Source organism: Oncorhynchus mykiss, chromosome 6, assembly GCF_013265735.2.
Source record: "Oncorhynchus mykiss isolate Arlee chromosome 6, USDA_OmykA_1.1, whole genome shotgun sequence".
Lineage (NCBI taxonomy): Eukaryota > Metazoa > Chordata > Actinopteri > Salmoniformes > Salmonidae > Oncorhynchus > Oncorhynchus mykiss.
Genome location: NC_048570.1, coordinates 45,850,936 through 45,872,818, shown reverse-complemented (window position 1 = coordinate 45,872,818; position 21,883 = coordinate 45,850,936). Strand labels below are relative to the sequence as shown.

Sequence of the window (21,883 nt, the reverse complement as noted above, 5' to 3'; positions counted from 1 at the left end):
CTTCTCCACCAATCAGCTTCTCTCCTTCCTACGTTCTGAACCTCCCTTGCGTGTGTTTACCCTACCCGCTTGCTGTGGTTGTACTGAATATCGCATCCAATTTAAAATTAACAATTGCCCTGCATATAATCAACAATTTTGCCTTTCAATTCGATCTTTGATGGCGTGGCTAGTTTATGTAAGGCCTGTATGTGTCCCATAGAAATATGATAACACTGGTGTCTGCACATTTTAAACTGTAAACTGTTGTCATTTTGTTGTCTGTATACCAATTGTGTAAATGTGAATGTACAAATCTAGTTCATAAATAATAACACCAGAAATGTTTGCATGTGAGATGTTAATGAATTTCAGCAGATAAATAGCAAAAAACCTTTGAGTGTTAGCCAACCTTAGAGGCTTTGCCTTTTGATTTTGCACAATATAACCAGTGGTATAAAGTACTTAAGTAAAAATACGTTAAAGTACTACTCAAGTATTTTTGGGGGGTATCTGTACATTACTATTTATATTTTTGACTACTTTTACATTTTTTCATTCCTGAAGAAAATCACTGACACTCAAAGTACTCATTATATTTTGAATGCTTAACAGGACTGGAAAATGATCCAATTCACTCACTTATCAAGAGAACATCCCTGGTCATCCCTACTGCCTCTGATCTGTGGGACCCACTAAACACAAATGTTTAATTTGTCAATTATGTCTGAGTGTTGGAGTGTTCCCCTGACTCCGTAAAAAAACAAACATCTGGTTTGCCTAATATAAGGATAATGACATGATTTATACTTTTACTTTTGATACTTAGTATATTTTAGAAATGACATGCACTTTTGATACTTAAGTATATTTAAGATCAAATACTTTGACTTTACTCAAGTAATATTTTACTGGGAGACTTTCTATTAATATTTTATATTAAGGTATCTTTACTTTTACTCAAGTATGGCAGTTGGGTACTTTTTCCGCCACTGAATATAACGCAATTGTCACGTTCGTCGTATGAATCGGACCAAGGCTCATGGTATGCGTATATTCTTTATTATATTAAGAATGAACACTGAACAAACTAACCAAAATGACACGTGACGCTATGCAAAATAGTGCTGACAGGCAACTACAAATAGACAAGAACCCACCAAAACAAAAGGGAAAATGGCTACCTAAATATGATCTCCAATCAGAGACAACGATAAACCGCTGCCTCTGATTGGGAACCATATCAGGTCACCATAAACATACAAATACCTAGACCTACAAAACCCCTAGACATACTAAAACCCTAGACATTAAAAAACTAGCATACCCAACCTCGTCACACCCTGACCTAAACAAAATATAAAGAAAACAGAGATATCTAAGGTCAGAGCGTGACAGCAATTCCCACGATAATTAAAATCAACCATCCACAATGTATACCAATTTACTTTTGTCATGTGTGAATATGCAAAGTATTTGATTATGTCTCACAGTATATGATCACATTTTGGTACTTGTTTTTCTACGTTAACATTCAATAATGTTTATGTTCTACCAAATAGAGAAATGAGCTTAAGCAAAGAGCGTGATGCGGTATGGGTGGCATTTGAGGAGGCGCTTTGAGAAGCTCATTATCGCACAGCATTATAATTTCAACATGTGTAAGTGATATTTCTTCCCATTTCCCCAGTATATTTTTAGGGCAGTTGAATTGTGGGTACATACCACAATGTTGTTGTGTTGTAATTTTAAACACAGAGAGATTCCCATTCTATGTTTGATTTTAATAAATACTGTAAGATCAGAAGTAGTGAGCTGCAAAGCGACAGGTACCTGCTCCTGCCACTAGACTTTTCCCTGTCCAATGGATAGAGAGGGACAGCAGAGGCAACATAATTCACCAAAGACCTGAGCTGTGTTCGAATACCCATACTAACATACTACATACTTGAATGAATATATACTATATACTAGTTAATTTACTGTAAGTGAATGGTATCCTTTCAGTTGAGCATACTAACGCTTGGCCTGTCTACGGGAAGTTGATGCTGTTGCTATGCAACCTCTTGCTAGCTTGTTAGCATAACAAATTAATAGTTAGACATTTTACGACTTAGGGCTGCGTTTCAGACTCATAAAATACACACCTTCGTCCACTTACCCTCGCCTTATGCCCTGGGGGAATCCCCGCAGCCATATTTGTCGTCGGTCCAAATGATTAGCCAAGCAAGGGAAGTTTGCAACCCAAGACCCTCAGCCCTCGTTTTTAATGGAGTTTGCGTGTGTACATTTATGTTCTCTTCGGGGATTGAAACTCCCTATAATTAAATTTCCGACGATTGTACATCCGCTAAGAAAAGTCTGCGAAAACTTAACCTCAACGTCAATATGGAGAATGTAAATAAGTCAGAAATTGTGCTACTAATGCACAAACACGTCTCATAAAAGTAATGATGTTTTTGTTTGGTTAGCTTTTGGAAATTGTAGAAATATTATCTTTCCTTCTTCAGAAGTAGCTAGGCAGGCTAACGTTAGTTAACAAATTCATTTGCTAGCTATCATACAATAGGCGTATATTAATTAATAATTATATAGTTAATATGAGTAGACATGTAATCATAATTGACTGTAATGCATATAAAACACCCTTAAGCTATTGGTGGCTAAAAACACAATCATCGCGGGACGAACTAGTGACGAATTTCCGGGCACTTAATTTGAGGGCTGAGGGGAGAGGGTGTGTCTGTTAAGTGTTTGAAATGCAGCCCGGGTGTGTTATTAAATTAAATCTGGAGTGCCAGAGTGCACTCTGGGCATTGTAAATTGAGAGCGTTTCCCTCTCGAAGTGTTCAGAGCGCACATTGAACGCTCTGGTGAGGAGTAGGGTTGAGCCGACAAGCACACAAGCTAACTGGCTAACTTGCTAGCTATTCCCTAGCAGAGATGGTTAGGCTGTTTTCATGTTATCCTGAGCGTTGGTGACTGTAATTGTGCTGCTGGCAACAATTTAATCATGCTTTTTTGACAATGTTTACTAACACTGGCCATATTCAACTGATGTTGAGCGTTTTTCCTTGAAGAATGGGCAGAAATCGCAGTGGCTAGATGTGCCAAGCTCATAGAGACATATCCCAAAAGACTTGCAGCTATAATTGCTGCAAAAGGTGGCTCTACAAAGTATTGACTTGGGGGGTGAATAGTTACTGTATGCACGCTCAAGTTTTCTGTTTTTTTTGTCTTATTTCTTGTAGCATCTTCAAAGTGGTAGGCATGTTGTGTAAATCAAATGACACAAACTCAAAAATCTATTTTAATTCCAGTTTGTAAGGCAACAAAATAGGAAAAATTCCAAGGGAGAAATACTTTTGCAAGACACTGTAGCTAGCTAACATACCGATGCATTCTGCTGTAATGCTATGCGGTTCGTAAGGATAGTGTAGCTAACAAATTGTCAGCCAACATGACTTGTTAGGTAACTTATTTGAAAAGTCATTACTTTATTACATTGCTCAACATTTTTTTAACATTTGGCATATTTTCCGCCATTTTCTTCAAATCTGAAAACGTGAAGCCACGCCCGTTTTCTGAAGAATTGTATTATGGGCCCTAAAAGCACGGAAATGGTGTCCTTGTATACTTCATATTTTGGTGAATGTAACTATAACCATACTATTGTCCAACCCTCTAAATTGTCCACCCCTCCTTTTGTGGCATTGTAATCCATTATGATTTCAGTTTTTTTTTATGTTGCAGGCCACAGAATCTCCCATTCCTATGCGTACTCATGAGTCCCACATTTTTGCCTTTCTTTGTCACGTAGGATACTAGGGACGTGTCGGCTGTGAACACAAACTCAGAGGAATTGATAGGCCTGTTCCGTGTATTCAACAGCTGAGTTGGGAGCTCTGGGTTGTTTTTTCGTTCTGTTCCTACCATCATCAGCTAGCTCCTGCCCCAGCTTGTGAGAAGTAAAAAAGTTATTGCATGTGATGTGGCCACGGAGTCCCTATGTCACATCCAGGACAACCCACATCCATTGGTTCTTCTCAGGGGCTCCTCCATCTGGCTTCCTTGTATACACTTGCAAGTTCCACGTATATGACGAAGCAGCATCACAGGCAGCCCCGATCTTGATTCCATAATTTGCAGGTTTAGACGATATGTACTGCCTGAAGTGGCAGTGGCCCCTAAATGGCATAAGCTGCTAATCAACAGTAACGTTGGGCCCAGGGTTGTAAAACGGGAAGGCGGTCCATCCACTTGTCCCACACTGACCTGATTGCAGCTAGCTTGTCTCTCTGCTGCCGAGCTGGTCTGGTGACTCGGTTATCGAAGCGGATAATCCTTGAAAAAATGATGAAGTTTTCCAGAGACATTTTTGCATGTAAAAGTTCTCTGCCAGTTTCTGCATCCCAAAAGGATTCTGTGGATTCCCCATTGGATCTGAAAATACCAGCAAGGATAAGAACCCCAAAGTATGCATGTAAATGTGTTTGGTCCATCTCGTTCCATCTCTCTCCAAAAACATGCCTTCCCTCCAATTAGTGCAGTCCAGAATGATTTTCTCAATGGTTTCTGGGATGAACAGTTCAAAATAACACTTGATGTCCTGCACATGAGTAACAGCCATCTGCGTCAGCCCAGGTTGCATTCTCATCACATTGGCAGCAATGCGAGGTGGCTCATTCCTTGGGCAATAAGACCATTCAATTTCACAACTTTTTGACATCCATATTGCTCCTCCTCCAGGCTGCTGATGCTGGGGATGCACTAGGGTCAATCTCACCCTCTTCTTCCGACTCACTGTCAGAATCCGAATTGACAGAGACACGATCCTCATATTCGGGAATATTCTTAATCTTCCAAAGTGGAAGATGCTCCTTCCACACTAGCTTCTCTCTCTGAAAAAAAATATTTTATTGCCCTCTGAGCAGAGATTATTTTTGCCAAACTGATTGATTGTGGTAAGGAGCCAAACATGCAAAGCTATTTATTTGTTGTGTCCCTCCCCCAACTTGCACCTTGCTGGGATAGAGAGTGGGAAACTTCAGATTTTTTATTTAATTTAATTTTTTACAATGTATCGAAATAACGTATTGTAATAACATTATGCAGGTTCCCACAAGACATTATGTAGTTTCACATATTACAAATGGTAAAGAGTGCGAGAAAAGCAGGATACAGGCACGGAGACAGTCAGGTTCTTGGTGCTATGTTGAAACAGCAGGCCCAGGGAAGAGGAAGACAGTGAAGGCACACAGCAAAACTTTTTGTTACATTTTTACTTATTTTCACATACACACACACTTTTCCACACTTTTATTACCCTACGGTTAGTGAGGTTAGTATGAGTATTCGAACACAGCTTTGGACAAAAAAAAGGTCTAAGAAGGCCTCAAGACACAGTAAGTGTTATTTACCTATTTAGTTTGTGTATTTGTTTACGCAAACAAAAAGGTGTAACCATTTTCTCTATATAGATAGCATATGCCAGTCCTGGCTGCCTCATTTTAATTGTATATTATTGTCATCAAACATCACAGCGGAGGACATTGATCTTACCGGAACAGGTGACCATATTGCAGCTAATGGCGGGGGTGCGTATCGCCCTTAACAGAACTTTACCCTGGGGCATCTAACCCTAAAACAGGGTTTCCCAACCCTCTCCACCGGCTCCCCCAGATTTTTCACATTTTTGTTCTAACGCTAAACTGCCACACTTGATTTAATTAGTCAAAGGCTTGATGATTAGCTAACTAATTGAACCATGTGGGCCAGTTAAGGGTTAAAATAAAAATGTGAAACGTCTGCAGGGGCCTGAGAAGAGGTTTGGGAATCCCTCCCTTAAAGGAACCCCAAGGGAGATGCCAAGAGCAAGATCTCCCTTGAGCGATCATTACACTAATGCCTCGGTCAGGATTGAGGGAAAGATGAACGGAGCAAAGTACAGAGAGATCCTTGATGAAAATCCACTCCAGACTGCTCAGGAGCTCAGACTGGTGTCCTTGAGTGGCCCAGCCAGAACCTGGACTTGAACCCGATCGAACATCTCTGGAGAGTCTTGAAAATAGCTGTGCTGCCAGGCTCCAAATCCAACCTGACAGAGCTTGAGAGGATCTGCAGAGAAGAATAGGAGAAACTCTCCAAATACAGGTGTGCCAAGCTTGTAGTGTCATACCCAAGAAGACTTTAGGGTATAATCGCTGCCAAAGGTGCTTCAACAAAGTAATGAGTAAAGGGTCTGAATAATTACTGAATGTAATGTTTTCATTTTTTTTTTTTTATAAATTTGAAAAAATGTCTACAAACCTGTTTTTGCTTTGTCATTATAGGGTATTGTGTTTAGATTGATGAGGACAAAAATACTATTTTATAAATGTTATAATAAAACTGTAACGTAACAAAATATGGAAAAAGTCAAGTGGTCTGAATACTTTCCAAATGCACTGAATCTGTCATAGTGGATTCTCATTACTTCTCCTAAAAAACAAATTCCTTTAAGTTAAGTTGATTAATAAATATAACACCAGTTTTATTTAATAGTTTCCATTACCAGTACCCATCCTGCTGCAGTAACAATGCTCCTGCACCTATCCCACAAGATACAGGTACAGTGTGCTAAAATGCCAAGCAAATGCCATGCCAACCTTAACATTTGTTATCACAGCCAAGATATTATTTTCATTCATATTTTCATGAAAGTATTTGGTTTTTAAGGACTTCTAGTCACATGTTTTTAAAGAATGTAATTCATTACATTCTAATAATTACTCCTGACTCAGGACGCTACATCCTGTCACTTCCTGCTCTGAACTGCATCTGGGTGTCTGAGACATTGGACAGTGGGTGTGGACGAACTTGTAAAGAGTGGCTACTGGCCAGCCACCGTGACTCACCAGACCATCTTCACAGTGGACCTCTTCAACTCCTTTGAAAACACAAAGGTGTTTGCCACAGGATGCGCCCGTCAAGCCTTTGTGGAAATGAAGAACAAAGCACTTTTGCAGGGTAAGTGTGTACGTACTGTTAGGTTCTAAACAAACAGAGTAAAAACTCAAATGGTTGACTAGGAAAAGCTCAAACCAAGTGTATTCCCCCAATGGGTCAAACAGCTGCAAAAGACAAAGACATGTTTCCACCAGCACTAGAATTTATACCATCCTGTTAGGCGGTGTCAACTCCTTGCACATCTAGACATCAAATACAGCTCTGTTGCTAGGCAGGAACTCCGGTCTGAGGTCCTGAGCAGGTTTTCATCAAGGATCTCTCTGTACCTTGCCGCTGAAACATGATGCTGCCACCACTGTGGGACTGTGAGTGCATACAGGGATGGTGCCAGGTTTCCTCCAGACATGACTCTTGGCATTCAGGCCAAAGAGTTCAATCTTAGTTTCATCAGACCAGAGACCAGATAGTCTTGTTTCCCATGGTATGAGAGTCTTTAGATGACTTTTGGCAAAGTCCAAGCGGGCTATTATGTGCTTTTTACTGAGGAGTGGCTTCCATCTGGCCATTCTGCCATATAGGCCTGATTGCTGGAGTGCTGCAGAGATGGTTGTACTTCTGGAAGGTTCTCCCATCTCCACAGAGGAACTCTAGAGCTCTGTCAGAGTGACTGTCAGAGTGACCGATTCTCCCCCGATTGCTCAGTTTGTCCGGGTGGCCAGCTCTAGGAAGAGTCTTGGTAATTCCAAACTTCTTCAATTTAAGAATGATAGAGGCCACTGTGTTCTTGGGGACTTTCTATACTGCAGACATTTTTTGGTACCCTTCCCTAGATCTGTGCCTCGAAACAATCCGCTCTCAGAACTCTATTGACAATTCCTTCGACCTCATGGCTTGGTTTTTGCTCTGACATGCACTGTCAACTGTGGGACCTTAAATAGACAGGTGTGTGCCTTTCCAAATCATGTCCAATCAATTGAATTTACCACAGGTGGACTTCAATCAACTTGTAGAAACATCTCAAGGATGATCAATGGAAACAGGATGCACCTGAGCACAATTTCGAGTCTCATAGCAAAGGGTCTTAATACTTATGTAAATTAGGTATTTCTGTTTTTTACTTTTAATATTTGCAATAATTTCTAAAAACCTGTTTTCACTATGTCATTATGGGGTATTGTGTGTAGCTTAATGAGGGGAAAATGTTGAAATCCATTTTAGAATCAAGCTGTAACGTAACAAAATGTGGAAAAAGTCAAGGGGTCTGAATACTTTACAAATTCATTGTAGGCCCACCCACTTGGGAGTCAGGTCCACCCACTGGGAAGCCAGGCCAAGCCAATCAGAATGAGTTTTCCCCACAAAAGGCCTTCATTACAGACAGAAATACTCCACAGCACCCCACTCCCCCTCCTTAAACAATCCCGCAGGTGAAGAAGCCGGATGTAGAGGTCCTGGGCAGGCATGATAACACATGGTCTGCGGTTGTGAGGCGGGCTGGATGTACTGCCAAATTCTCTAAAACGACGTTGGCGGCGGCTTATGGTAGAGAAATAAAAATTAAATTATCTGGCAACAGCTCTGGTAGACATACCTGCAGTCAACATGCCAATTGCATGCATTGGAAAATCTGGTCTGTTTTAAAATATGATACTCAGCTAAACTAGCACAGTATTGAGTTAATTGTGTACTAATTAGATACCAATTTATTTTGTTTGGCAAATGTATATTTTCGGTCACGCAGTTAGTTTGCAACTTTGCGTCTATGCTAGGCAGCGGATAGTGGTCGCTAGATCTGCACTATGGTCTAGGGTTGATGTGCCCAGTAATACACGTGTCCCCCGTGCACCAGCTTGTACACAAGGCTGCAAAGGCGTCATTTCTTTAATTAACTAGCTTTAATGGCGGGACTTATACAAAAAAAAATGGAAAAATGTGTACTGTCTTAATAAAACACATTTTTCCACCACCATTTTCGGACAATCTAGGATGTTATACAACCTTGGCTGAACGCTATGTGCAACATCATAAATTGTCCGAAAATGTATAACTCAACCAAGATAGACTACAGCCTGTCGTTTCAAATTGAAACAAATCAGTCAAAGTGGGCAGAACCAAGCTCGAGGTAGCGAGATCTTATTTGCGCGTTCTAGCAACATCTGCATATTTCCCTTAGGGTAGGCAAATCCATCTTCTCTCACCGAGTGGAAACGTCAAGCGGTAGCTTCACTTTTATACATCCGTGAAATATCTGTCTCATTGTTCTGTCTGTGGAATACCATCTGGGCACATCAACACTAGATGCAGAGAAAGATTTTATAACTAACCCATTGTTAGCTCATTGTTATAGCTGTGGTGTAGATCTAACGCACGCTATCGGCTGCCTATGCTACATATATGCATGCATTATCAAAGACGAGTTGTGTATGCAATCTCCAGTTATGCACATGCACGTAGTATATTTCAGAATTGTATTAGTCAAAGCAAGTGAATTATATTGAGCGTCAATTTTTTTTTAAAGCATACATTTTGAGTGGCATTTTCTAGCTACAGCGAACCCGCCTACTTGTTGGTCTCGTGGGCAAAGAAAGACACGCCGATTTAGGGGGTGGGGGTAGAAATCTGTACAAGCAGCGCTGTGATTGGTCAGAAAAAAATATTAAAATAAACAACAGGAATTTCCATTGGTCACCGTCCATTCGCAAGGAGTCCCGGGTATAGTATTGTTAAGGGCTTTATTTTTTCTCTCGGTCTTGAACCGAAATTGTTTCCGATCTCCTCAGTTCCACAACAAAATAACGAAATGGTATGTCTTTATTATCTGTAGCGATACTTTCATTAACTACAGATTCGTATAGAATTTGTTTATGGTTTAATTGTACATTCGCTAGCATTACGTGCTACTTCTTCAAATTGACTGAAAAGCAACGCTAAACTAGCGTTTACCAGCTAAGTTAGCAAGGTCGGGTTCCTAGCTACTAACGTTACTGTAGCTAGTTAAGTTACTTTTTAACTTTATTTTCTGTTTGGTAATTGCTGGTGTTACATTTCCCACATGAATTACATCTTCTGCCATTTCTGCATGCAAATAATGTGGCAAGTAGGCTACTAACGTTAACTATTAAAATTAGTTAACGTTAGCCTAGCAATTTTTTTTTGTGTGTTGGCTGGTCTGGTTGCTCCGCGGCAGTTCTGTATCATGTCAATATTGCGAAGTCTGTCGAGGTGATCTAACTAGATACTAATAATTAGCCATTTAGCATTGCAGTAAATTTAAGCAAATGGCTAATTCAATGAGTTTATTTAACGCTCCACTTTGCAATAGTGTTATCCAGCTTAGTTAGCTTTCTCATTTGATGCCAGTTGAGTTGTTGCTTGTCAAGAATTGGCGGGAAACGTAAACCAAAATGGGGTGATTCGCCTGGCTTTCTAGTTAGCTAACCATCTTCATAATTAGTTATTTATATATGGACATATGAATCAATCTTGAGTTTTGTCTAGGTAACGTTAGCCATGTCAGCCAGGCAAGTGAAGATTGGTGACCTGGGACACAGTCAGGTTATTTGGGCTCCCTTTGGGTCCCAAGGATTTAAGAAACACTGACATTTTATGACAAATGTTGACAGACGTGCAAAATAGCTGTGAAGAGATTATCGCTGTACGAATTCCATGGTTGATGGTGTAGGAATTGATAAACAGAACAATGATTGATTCAAATGTTTTTCTATTTAAATTATAATTCAAAATTCTTGCCGCCGACAATCATTAGTTCATTTATTGTTATTCCCCAAATGTAGATTGTTTCTCATCACAGGTTGAGGAATGGCTGAAAAACACTAATTTAAACCCTACAATAGCAGTGATGGGTGATTTGGAAAGCATCGTCAGTCAACAATATTATAATACTCATCGGAAAAGGTATCTTTAACTCGCATTGGATACTATGCCATTTTTTTTAAAGGCTTGAAATGAAATTAACAGGCAAAGTAGTTGGCACATGGAAATCAAGAGCTGGGATTAAAAAGCTCAAGGTTAATGGTTATTACTGGTAACACTAAGACATTTATGGTATACATGTGTGCATAAAAACAATCTTTGTTGTGAATGCTGTGTGTAAAATGTATATGTCAAAATGTTTACTTTGTTTGAAGAGGTAATATGGGCCAATTAACAAGAGTTGGGATTTATCTGGTCATTTGGGGAAGATGTACTTGACTAAAAAATAATGCATGCAAATTACATGGTTTCAAGTCTCATTCTACTGGCTAATTTTGTAATGCTGTGTCTTGCACCATCTATTCCAGGCTGGTGGTAAGGCAGGGAAAGACAGTGGCAAAGCTAAGGCGAAAGCGGTGTCGCGCTCCCAGAGAGCTGGACTGCAGGTAAGATTTGAATACCACTACAGAGACCTTATATACTGAATAAAAATATAAACTTAACTTTGAATTGTTGGTTGCGTTAGCTGAGAAATTATCCTGAAGTGTTCCATAATCACAACGCTTATTTCTCTCAATCTGTGTACAAATGTTTACATCCCTGTTGATGAGACTTTCTCCTTTGCCACGATAATCCACCTAACTGACAGGTGTGGCATATCAAGAAGCTGATTAAATGTCATGATCATTACACAGGTGCAGCTTATGCTGGGGACAATAAAAGGCCATTCTAAAATGTGCAGTTTTGTCACCCAATGCCACAGATGTCTCAAGTTGCGGGAGTGTGCAATTGGCATGCTGACTGCAGGTATGGCCATCAGAGCTGTTGCCAAAGACTTGAATGTGGACTTTCCTGCAGTTGTACAGTCCCTTAAAATCTTGACACATCTTTGGCATTTTGTGGCAACTGCACATTTTATTGGCCTTTTATTGTCCCCATGCTGTTTTAATCAGCTTCTTGATATGCCACACCTGTCAGGTGGGTGGATTATCAAATTTATGCACAGAATTTGAGAGCAATTACCTTTTCATGCATATTGAACATTTCTGGGATCTTTTATTTCATTTTGTGAAACATGGGACCAGTGCTTAATATGAGCTGGATCAGGCTGGAACAGGATCTGGCACCTCTCAGTTTGGGGCTGTTTTGTTCTGGATTTGACTGGATCTGGAACCTCTCGTTGCATGAAGAATAATTTTCACTTTTTGCAATATGTCGACTCTAACAAAAGCTAATTTGAGTTGCCTCTGTTTACTAATACACACACTCAAATCACCTGAGAAAGTTAGTTTTTTTCAAGCTGGGCCCAATATTCTAAGTTTATTTGGGTTGATTTGCACAACATTGTAACTTATGTTTGAGACCAACGCGTGGCTGTGTGAAGCACTCCAGTATGTCTCCAGAATGAAATTCACTTTCTATGATCTCTACTCTGCTAGACGTGAGCCTGCAACTCATCTCTTTAGCGTTGCATTTCCTTATTTATTTCCTTATAGAATGATAGCCTTGTGACGGGTTCTGAACGAACTGCAGCACCCCTGATAATTGTAAACACATTTGCCAAAGTTATTGAATTACTGCTGTCTGTTCAGAAATGAAATCATTCAGAATAGCCTACTACACCATGAGGAGACCTATAATTTAGCCACAGGGGATTAATAGATATATTCTTTGGAAATGGCCTAGCTGTATTGTAGACCAATAACAAGGAATAGCCTACAGTCAGGAATGTGTGGCATATCTGTCAGTGAAAACCATGCAGACAACAGCCCATTCGCAAGATTTCAAATACAATTAAGGGAAAATGCGTTGTAAAGGGAAGAGTGTGTTGTAGGCTACTAAAATATTTGATCCACTTCCAAATATTGTTTAACGAGAGGCTTTTGGCGTGAGCGCTTTGACAATCACCAGCGAGTGAGCTGCCCATCGTTGGGTAATCCTAAAAAATGGTTTTCAGCTTAATTTCCCCCTCTTATTGTAGCCTACAGTACATCTCCATACACGTAGGCTATTGATGGAATCAAGGCATGGTAGTTTTTATTGATCTGTTTGACACGTCAAAGTACCCTGCCATTCCGTTCATTTGTGCGGTATTAAAAAATATTCTGCCAAAGTCTCCAGTCATGTAAAATGATGTCGAATTCCGTGAAATGCGTTTATAAAAGAACACATTTTTCCTGGACCCAAGGCTACTAAAAACACTCCCATTTGTGCCACATCTGTAAGTCCCTCTACTAATCTATACCATGACGCAAATGTGACTATGCATGCAATGCTGTATTATAAAGCTGATTAACATTTTACTCCCCAGGTCACCCCCCTCCCCTCATGCGCACTTTGGGCCGGCACCTCACGATTTGACAAATGAAGCACTGCTTAACACTTTACAAGTTGCATTTCATATTTGTTCAGTATGGTTTTTAAATTGACTTCCTTTATGAACTGTAAATCGGTGAAATCTTTGAAATTGTTGCCTTTATATTGTTCTCTCTGTGTTCAGCAGATTGGGATAGTAATTCAGACTGACTTTATCCAAAATGGATAGTTATTTTTCCTCAGTCTACACCATACCCTATAATAACAAAGCGAAAACAGGTTTTTAGGTATGTTTGCAAATGTGATTTTATGTTTTTATTAAGTTCCTTATTTACTAGGGATGCACGATATATCGTAATCGGCCGATATTAGCTAAAAATGCCAGCAAGCTTAGGTAGATGATGCCATGAAAAATAGTGCTAAACAGAACAAAAGCAGAAATGCTAGGCGCACACTTCTAACAAGTTCAAGTTGAGCAGTCATTTGAAAGAGTAAGCACTTCAGTGAACTCAAAGACGAAATCCATTAACGCCAAGATAATGGGATTCATTGCCCTTTACAATCAACTGTTCTGTTGATTGGATGATGTTTGCTTCCACCAACTGGTCGAGCACCTCGAGCCCCGGTACACACTACCAAGTAGATGCTATTTTCCAGATGTTTCCCTACCAGAGTTGTGCATTTTAACAATACTGCGCATCTATGGGCGTCACTGCTATTAGCTTCATGACTAACATTTGGACCAGCGACATCAGCCCCATGGGCATGCTGATTCTGGCGGCACAGTGGGTCGATGAAGATTTCGTACAGAGGAAAGCCGTATTGCTTGCTCAAGAAAGTGCTGGTTCTCATACCACTGCTGCCATTTCAATGGCATTTGAGAACGTTTAACTTGGAAACATGAACATGTTCCTAGTGCCAATCCAACAACTGACTCAGGAAATAAGCTAATCAAATGCACCTGCAGCAGACGTGATACCCTCTGTCATGGCAATGAAACGCCTGCTCAACAAAACTGCTGACACTAACTTAGACATGTACTCAAGGCTGTGAACAAGCGACTGGCGTTTTCTCTGAGCCTGTCGCCACCATGCTCGACACTACGTACAAGGACCGCTACTTCGATGCAGATTAAAAAAAAAAAAAAAAAAAAAACAGGGTTGGAAATAGACAGAGTGCGCCGAGGACAGACAGCTGGAACTTCACTGCTTGACTCCAGGGGTGAAATGGTATGTGCGTTTTTGTATTGAATGGTTCGGTACAGTGTCCACGGTGGGGTAAGCACTGAACTGGGGGTTGTTATATATTTCGCACACATACTCAGCAGGACCCTGTCTTTCAAAGTTTCTTAAATCCATTTCTTCATTGTAAAGGGTTTAAACACTATTTCCCAGGCTTGTTCAATGAACCATAAACAATTAATGACAATGCACCTGTGGAACGGTCGTTAAGACACTAACCGCTTACAGACAGTAGGCAGTTAAGGTCACAGTTATGAGAACTTAGGACACTGAAGAGGCCTTTCTACTGACTCTGGAAAACACCAAATGAAAGATGCCAAGGGTCCCTGCTCATCTGTGTGAATGTGCCTTAGGCATGCTGCAAGGAGGCATGAGGACTGCCGATGTGGCCAAGGCATTAAATTGCCATGTCCGTAGTGAGACTCCTGATAGGCTGACCACACCACTCGCATTGCAAATTTAGAAATCTGTTATTCAATTATTGCACCCACACTGCTCGCGCGCATCGAGTGTCTGCGTTGTCATGCGCTAAAAAAGAACTCCTATTTCTGACGCAGATCGCGCTGCAAGTCCTGCCTCGCCTATCTCCTCATTGGTTTATAGAAGCAGGTCCCCACATGCCATCTCCTCATTGCTTATACCCATGTGGGTGATTGCAAGACTAACTGTGTTGCCAGTCATTGTAGTAATAATATGAAAGTTTAGATGCCTGTCGTCATGCAAGTTCAAAGATGAAAAAGCCTGGAAGGAGGAGAGATGACTAGAAACGATTTGGTTGACCGTTTTGTGTGTGTGGATTAACCTCTTGCGACGAGCAAACCCGTATCTGGGAGCGTAGTAATAGCCTCAAACGCATTAACATAACGCAACGGACATACCCCTAAACTTTTCCTATTCATGAAAATCGCAAATTAATTTATAAAATAAATATATTCAAACACAAGCTTAGCCTTTTGTTAACAACACTGTCATCTCAGATTTTCAAAATATGCGTTACAGCCAACGCTAGACAAGCATTTGTGTAAGTTTATCATGGCATAATGCTCTGCTGGCAGCAGGCAACATTTTCACGAATAAGAAAAGCAACCAAATTAAATTTACCTTTGAAGAACTTCGGCTGCTTTCACTCAGGAGACTCCCAGTTAGATAGCAAATGTTCCTTTTTTTTTCCAAAAATATTATTTTTGTAGGCGAAAAAGCTCCCGTTTCTTCATGCTTGGCTGAGAAATCGACCAAAAATGCTACTAATACAACGCCAAACTTTTCAAAATTAGCTACATAATAGACAAACACGGCAAACGTTGTTTAGGATCCATCCTCAAGGTGTTTTTAACAAATATATTCGACAATATATCCGTAGAGGCAGTTGGTTTCTCATAAGAAGCGATTGGAAAAATGGCTACCTCAGTATTTTATGAAAGATTTTCTCCGGGAGACACCATGTGACCACATGCTACATATGGTCCCTTACAGCCATTCTTCAATGGAAATGCGTAAAAAGACGTCACAATGCTGTAGACACCTTGGGAATGCGTGGAAAACGTAAGCTCATTCACAGCCATATAAGGAGTCATTGGCATGAGGTGGTTTCAAAAAATGCTGTACTTCCTGTTTGGATTTTTATCTGGGTTTCGCCTGTAACATCAGTTCTGTGGCACTCACAGACAATATCTTCGCAGTTTTGGAAATGTCAGTCTTCTTTCCAAAGCTGTCAATTACAGTGCCTTGCGAAAGTATTCGGCCACCTTGAACTTTGCGACCTTTTGCCACATTTAAGGCTTCAAACATAAAGATATAAAACTGTATTTTTTTGTGAAGAATTAACAAGTGGGACACAATCATGAAGTGGAACGACATTTATTGGATATTTCAAACTTTTTTGACAAATCAAAAACTGAAAAATTGGGCGTGCAAAATTATTCAGCCCCTTTACTTTCAGTGCAGCAAACTCTCTCCAGAAGTTCAGTGAGGATCTCTGAATGATCCAATGTTGACCTAAATGACTAATGATGATGATGATAAATACAATCCACCTGTGTGTAATCAAGTCTCCGTATAAATGCACCTGCACTGTGATAGTCTCAGAGGTCCGTTAAAAGCGCAGAGAGCATCATGAAGAACAAGGAACACACCAGGCAGGTCCGAGATACTGTTGTGAAGAAGTTTAAAGCCGGATTTGGATACAAAAAGATTTCCCAAGCTTTAAACATCCCAAGGAGCACCGTGCAAGCGATAATATTGAAATGGAAGGAGTATCAGACCACTGCAAATCTACCAAGACCTGGCCATCCCTCTAAACTTTCAGCTCATACAAGGAGAAGACTGATCAGAGATGCAGCCAAGAGGCCCATGATCACTCTGGATGAACTGCAGAGATCTACAGCTGAGGTGGGAGACTCTGTCAATAGGACAACAATCAGTCGTATATTGCACAAATCTGGCCTTTATGGAAGAGTGGCAAGAAAGCCATTTCTTAAAGATATCCATAAAAAGTGTTTAAAGTTTGCCACAAGCCACCTGGGAGACACACCAAACATGTGGAAGAAGGTGCTCTGGTCAGATGAAACCAAAATTGAACTTTTTGGCAACAATGCAAAACGTTATGTTTGGCGTAAAAGCAACACAGCTGAACACACCATCCCCACTGTCAAACATGGTGGTGGCAGCATCATGGTTTGGGCCTGCTTTTCTTCAGCAGGGACAGGGAAGATGGTTAAAATTGATGGGAAGATGGATGGAGCCAAATACAGGACCCTTCTGGAAGAACCTGATGGAGTCTGCAAAAGACCTGAGACTGGGATGGAGATTTGTCTTCCAACAAGACAATGATCCAAAACATAAAGCAAAATCTACAATGGAATGGTTCAAAAATAAACATATCCAGGTGTTAGAATGGCCAAGTCAAAGTCCAGACCTGAATCCAATTGAGAATCTGTGGAAAGAACTGAGAACTGCTGTTCACAAATGCTCTCCATCCAACCTCACTGAGCTCGAGCTGTTTTACAAGGAGGAATGGGAAAAAATATCAGTCTCTCGATGTGCAAAACTGATAGAGACATACCCCAAGCGACTTACAGCTGTATTCGCAGCAAAAGGTGGCGCTACAAAGTATTAACTTAAGGGGGCTGAATAATTTTGCACGCCCAATTTTGCACGCCCAGTTTTTGATTTGTTAAAAAAGTTTGAAATATCCAATAAATGTCGTTCCACTTCATGATTGTGTCCCACTTGTTGATTATTCACAAAAAAATAGTTTTATATCTTTGTTTGAAGCCTGAAATGTGGCAAAAGGTCGCAAAGTTCAAGGGGGCCGAATACTTTCGCAAGGCACTGTATATGCATAGTCGAGCATCTTTTCGTGTCAAAATATCTTGTTTAAAACGGGAATGTTTTTCATCCAAAAATTAAGAGCGCCTCCTAAATCCAAGAGTTTAAGCATTCTAGTACAGTTAAAGGGCTGCACATTTTTTTTATAAACAAAGTTATTTTGGCAGGGAACATATCGGTACTGGCCAAAAAGTCATTTGTGCATCCCTATTTACATTACTATTCAGACCCTTTGCTATGAGACTTGAAATTGAGCTCAGGTGCATCCTGGTTCCATTGATCATCCTTGATGTTTCTTGTGGTACCTGTGGTAAATTCAATTGATTGGACATGATTTGGGAAGGCGCGCACACGCACTGTCAACTGTGGGACCTTAGACAGGTATGTCGGCACAAACAAGCCATGAGGTTGACGGAATTGTCCGTAGTACTCATAGGATTGTCAAGGCACAGATCTGGGGAAGGGTACTAAAACATTTCTGCAGCATTGAAGGTCCCCAAGAACACAATGGCTTCCCCCCCCCCCCCCCCCCCCCCCTTTAAACGGAATAAGTTTGGAACCACCAAGACGCTTCCTAGAGCTGGCCGCCTGGCCAAACTGAGCAATCGGGGGAGAAGGGCCTTGGTCAGGGAGGTGACCAAGAACCCGATGGTTACTCTGACAGAGCTCCAGAGTTCCTCTGTGGCGATGGGAGAACTTTCCATAAGGAGAACTCTTTGTAGCACTCCACCAATCAGGCCTTTATGGTAGTGGCCAGGCGGAAGCCACTCCTCAGCAAAAGGCACATGACCGCTCGCTTGGAGTTTGCCAAAAGGCACCTAAAGGACTGTCAGACCGTGAAACCACGATTGAACTCTGGCCTGAATGCCAAGCCTCATGTCTGGAGGAAACCTGGCACCATCCCTAACGGTAAAGCACAGTGGTGGCATCAGCATGCTGTGTGGATGTTTTTCAGCAGCAGTGTCTGGGGAAACTAGTCAAGATCAAGGGAAAGATTAATGGCGCAAAGTTCAGAGGTCCTTGACGAAAACCTGCTCAGGATCTCGGACTGGGGGCGACGGTTCACCTTTCAACCACCCTACGCACACAGCCAAGATGATGCAGGAGTGGCTTCAGGCAAGTCTCAATGTCCTTGAGTGACCCAGCCAGAGCCCAGACTTGAACCCAATTGAACATCTCTGGAGAAACCTGCAAATAGCTGTGCAGTGACGCTCCCCATCAAACCAGAGCTTGAGGATCTACAGAGAAGAATGGAGAAACTCAATACAGGTGTGCCAAGCTTGTTCTACCCAAGAAGATTTGAGGCTGTCAAAGGACTTAGTAAAAGATCTGAACATGTATGTGATATTTCAGTTTTTTTTTTTGTCCAAAAAAATTCACAGTTTTTGCTTTGTCATTATGGGTCTAAATACTTTCCGAATGCACTGTATATGCACCTTGTCATTTATAATGGACCTTGAGTTTCCGTGGTGTTATTCTCTTTTCAAAGCAAGAGTAGCAATGTTTTGCATGTTCCTGGTATTAAAAATAACTCTTCCATTCAACTGGTTTGCATTTTTTTGTTTCTCATGTCTCAGTGCTCTTATTACTAGAAACCACTCATTCCGTGCAGGGCCTTGGTGTAGTGGCAACACTCCCTGGCAACTGTCCAACAGATGAGATTAAATCCCTATGTCTGTCCTTCAAGGTTTTTCCCACTTGTCTCCCCACCTAATATTGCTATGTATAAAAAGCCACATCCTCATTTTCCCCCTGGTTTCTTCCTTCCAGTTCCCAGTGGGTCGTATCCACAGGCACTTGAAGACTCGTACTACCAGCCATGGCCGTGTAGGAGCCACAGCGGCCGTGTACAGTGCTGCCATCCTCGAATACCTCACTGCTGAGGTGAGCCTAACACACCATCTGACACCAATACATTCTGTTGTATTAGACTATTGCTGTCATGTAAACAATGTCATTTATCCACTTGTGGGATTGGAAAGATATTCTAAGAGTGCTATTGAATAGTAGACCTCTGAATCATTATATTTTTGAGTTAAGGTTTGCTGATTTGTTTCCAGGTGCTGGAGTTGGCGGGCAACGCTTCCAAAGATCTGAAGGTGAAGCGCATCACTCCTCGCCACTTGCAGCTCGCTATCCGTGGAGACGAGGAGTTGGACTCCCTCATCAAGGCCACCATTGCTGGAGGAGGTGAGTTGAGAAGGCACACTGTTATTAGATTACTTGCTCTCACACCGTTATATGGAGAAACACCGCATATGCACCTGTTTTTGGTAATTTATATTGTCTAGTACACACACATCGTATGAATGACATTAATTTTGTAACATGCATACACTCAATCGTATTCTTGTTTGCTGCTTTTTCTAGGTGTGATCCCTCACATCCATAAGTCCTTGATCGGGAAGAAGGGACAGCAGAAGACTGCATAGACAGACCATCTTGTTGACTGTGAAGGCTTGTATTCTGACTGGACTGTGTTCGGAGACACTTGTATTCAGACTGATTTGACTGACCAGAACTTCACATTTGATATTTTATTAATATTATAGCTAACGATGAGTGATTAAGGTTGTTTTTTTTCATTATTGTAATATTTCCCATAATGAGAGCACTCTTAAGACAAACACATTTGTATTAGGGCTGGGCGATTATGGTCTAAAAATCTGTTATGTTAAAAAAAAAAAAACGTATGGGTGTTTCCTAAATGTAATTTAAAAAAAAGTTATTGTACAATTAAGTCATACACTGCATTTAAAAAAAAGTCTAGCAACAATCTAATCCATGGCGTGTGAAATTATACCTAGGCTAAATATAAGCCTTCCACAACACACTATTTTATCAAAGTAGTTTAACATGCTTTTTGCCATCACTGATCAAGCTTTCAAGTTTATGGAAATTCCCTTTCCTTACAAATTTAACCAGAAGCATACATAATAACATTCACTAATAATTAACTTATTGTAGCAGGCATTGAAAATTAACCAGTTTCAAGCACAAGCCCACGTGCTAGTAGGTAGCCAGCTAATCTTTATATTTCAAGTTTTGCAAACTTGGCTCTATTTGCTAGCTAACAAGGCAGAACAGTGGAGTTATGAACACACCCTTCTGTCTCAACTGTTGAAACAGCATGCTATCCTGTACTTTGTTAAGATTGAAATTAAGTGGCCTACTTAATCAGAACGAGACATTGCCAATCATTATTTTATCCTTATTGCAGATTTAAGACTAGACCACTACTATATGTCTTTGCTAAAATGCTGCTCGCTGTACTTGGTAGTGCAATGCTGCAACTGAGCATATATTTTTGTTAGTCTGCTCTGTTTGCAATTTCAGTAGTTCAGACAAAGGGTATTGTTAACGTCTCTAAAGTGTCCATATGATTTATTTTTTTGATGGACCAAACTTTAATTGTAAATAGCGACTTTTTGTTGTCAGATCTGTCCAAAATGAGCCCAATGGTTTGAGTTTAAGCTTGTTACCTGCCTTCCCGCCTTTGGGACATCTCCCATTTTTTGGGTGGAGACGTTCATCTAGTCATTTATATACAGTTCTCTGGTGTTAGTGGGAAGGAGTGACTAAGTCGAGACCAAAAGACATGAGAACAAACAGACCATAACACTCATGAGAAATACAAACATTGATTCTTGCGATATAGGCATTTGGAATATCGCTTAAATTAATTTGATCGCTCAGCCCTAATTTGTCTGCCATTTTAGATTGTTGGGCAGGACAGAGGAAATAATCATACCTTTGTCAGATTGTGACAGTTGAATTTGATTTGGCAGGGCTTCAGAAATGTTTTATACTGAAATGGAATTAAAACTCATTTTTATAAAAACGAAGCTGATTGTGGTTTTCTTCTGTATTTGTTTGGCTAAATTATTAGAATATCCTGTAGTGTTATGAAACTTTGGCATGCTATGATAAGTGTTGTAATGTTTTTATTTGCAAACAGTTCCAACAGACTATCATGGCTAGGGCTAGAGTGGGTATACTACTGGAAACCTTTTTTAAATTTCAAGGTTTATAAAGAGTTGGCCAATTAAGAAATTAATGGCTTTTTTATAATAAACTCCACAAAAATAGTCTGGTAAACACAGGCTTAGAATAAATCTCCCATGAGAATCAGCTAGTCA

General features: G+C 40.6%; 1 protein-coding gene across 1 annotated transcript; it reads left to right on the top strand.

Annotated features, from left to right (window-relative positions):
- Window positions 1–9,577: 9,577 nt before the first annotated feature.
- On the top strand, window positions 9,578–21,589 carry LOC110526037 (histone H2A.V). The gene is made up of 5 exons (XM_021606628.2): window positions 9,578–9,730; window positions 11,229–11,306; window positions 19,515–19,628; window positions 19,805–19,934; window positions 20,115–21,589. The coding sequence occupies exons 1-5, from the start codon at window positions 9,728–9,730 to the stop codon at window positions 20,174–20,176; spliced, it is 387 nt and encodes a 128-aa protein (XP_021462303.1). The 5' UTR covers window positions 9,578–9,727; the 3' UTR covers window positions 20,177–21,589.
- Window positions 21,590–21,883: the final 294 nt, after the last annotated feature.

What these genes read in the sequence shown, in the direction of transcription:
- LOC110526037 (XM_021606628.2), top strand. An exon ending in CCCAGAGAGCTGGACTGCAG is followed by an intron (nt 11,307 to 19,514) that starts GTAAGATTTGAA and finishes TCTTCCTTCCAG; the next exon opens with TTCCCAGTGGGTCGTATCCA. An exon ending in TCGAATACCTCACTGCTGAG is followed by an intron (nt 19,629 to 19,804) that starts GTGAGCCTAACA and finishes ATTTGTTTCCAG; the next exon opens with GTGCTGGAGTTGGCGGGCAA.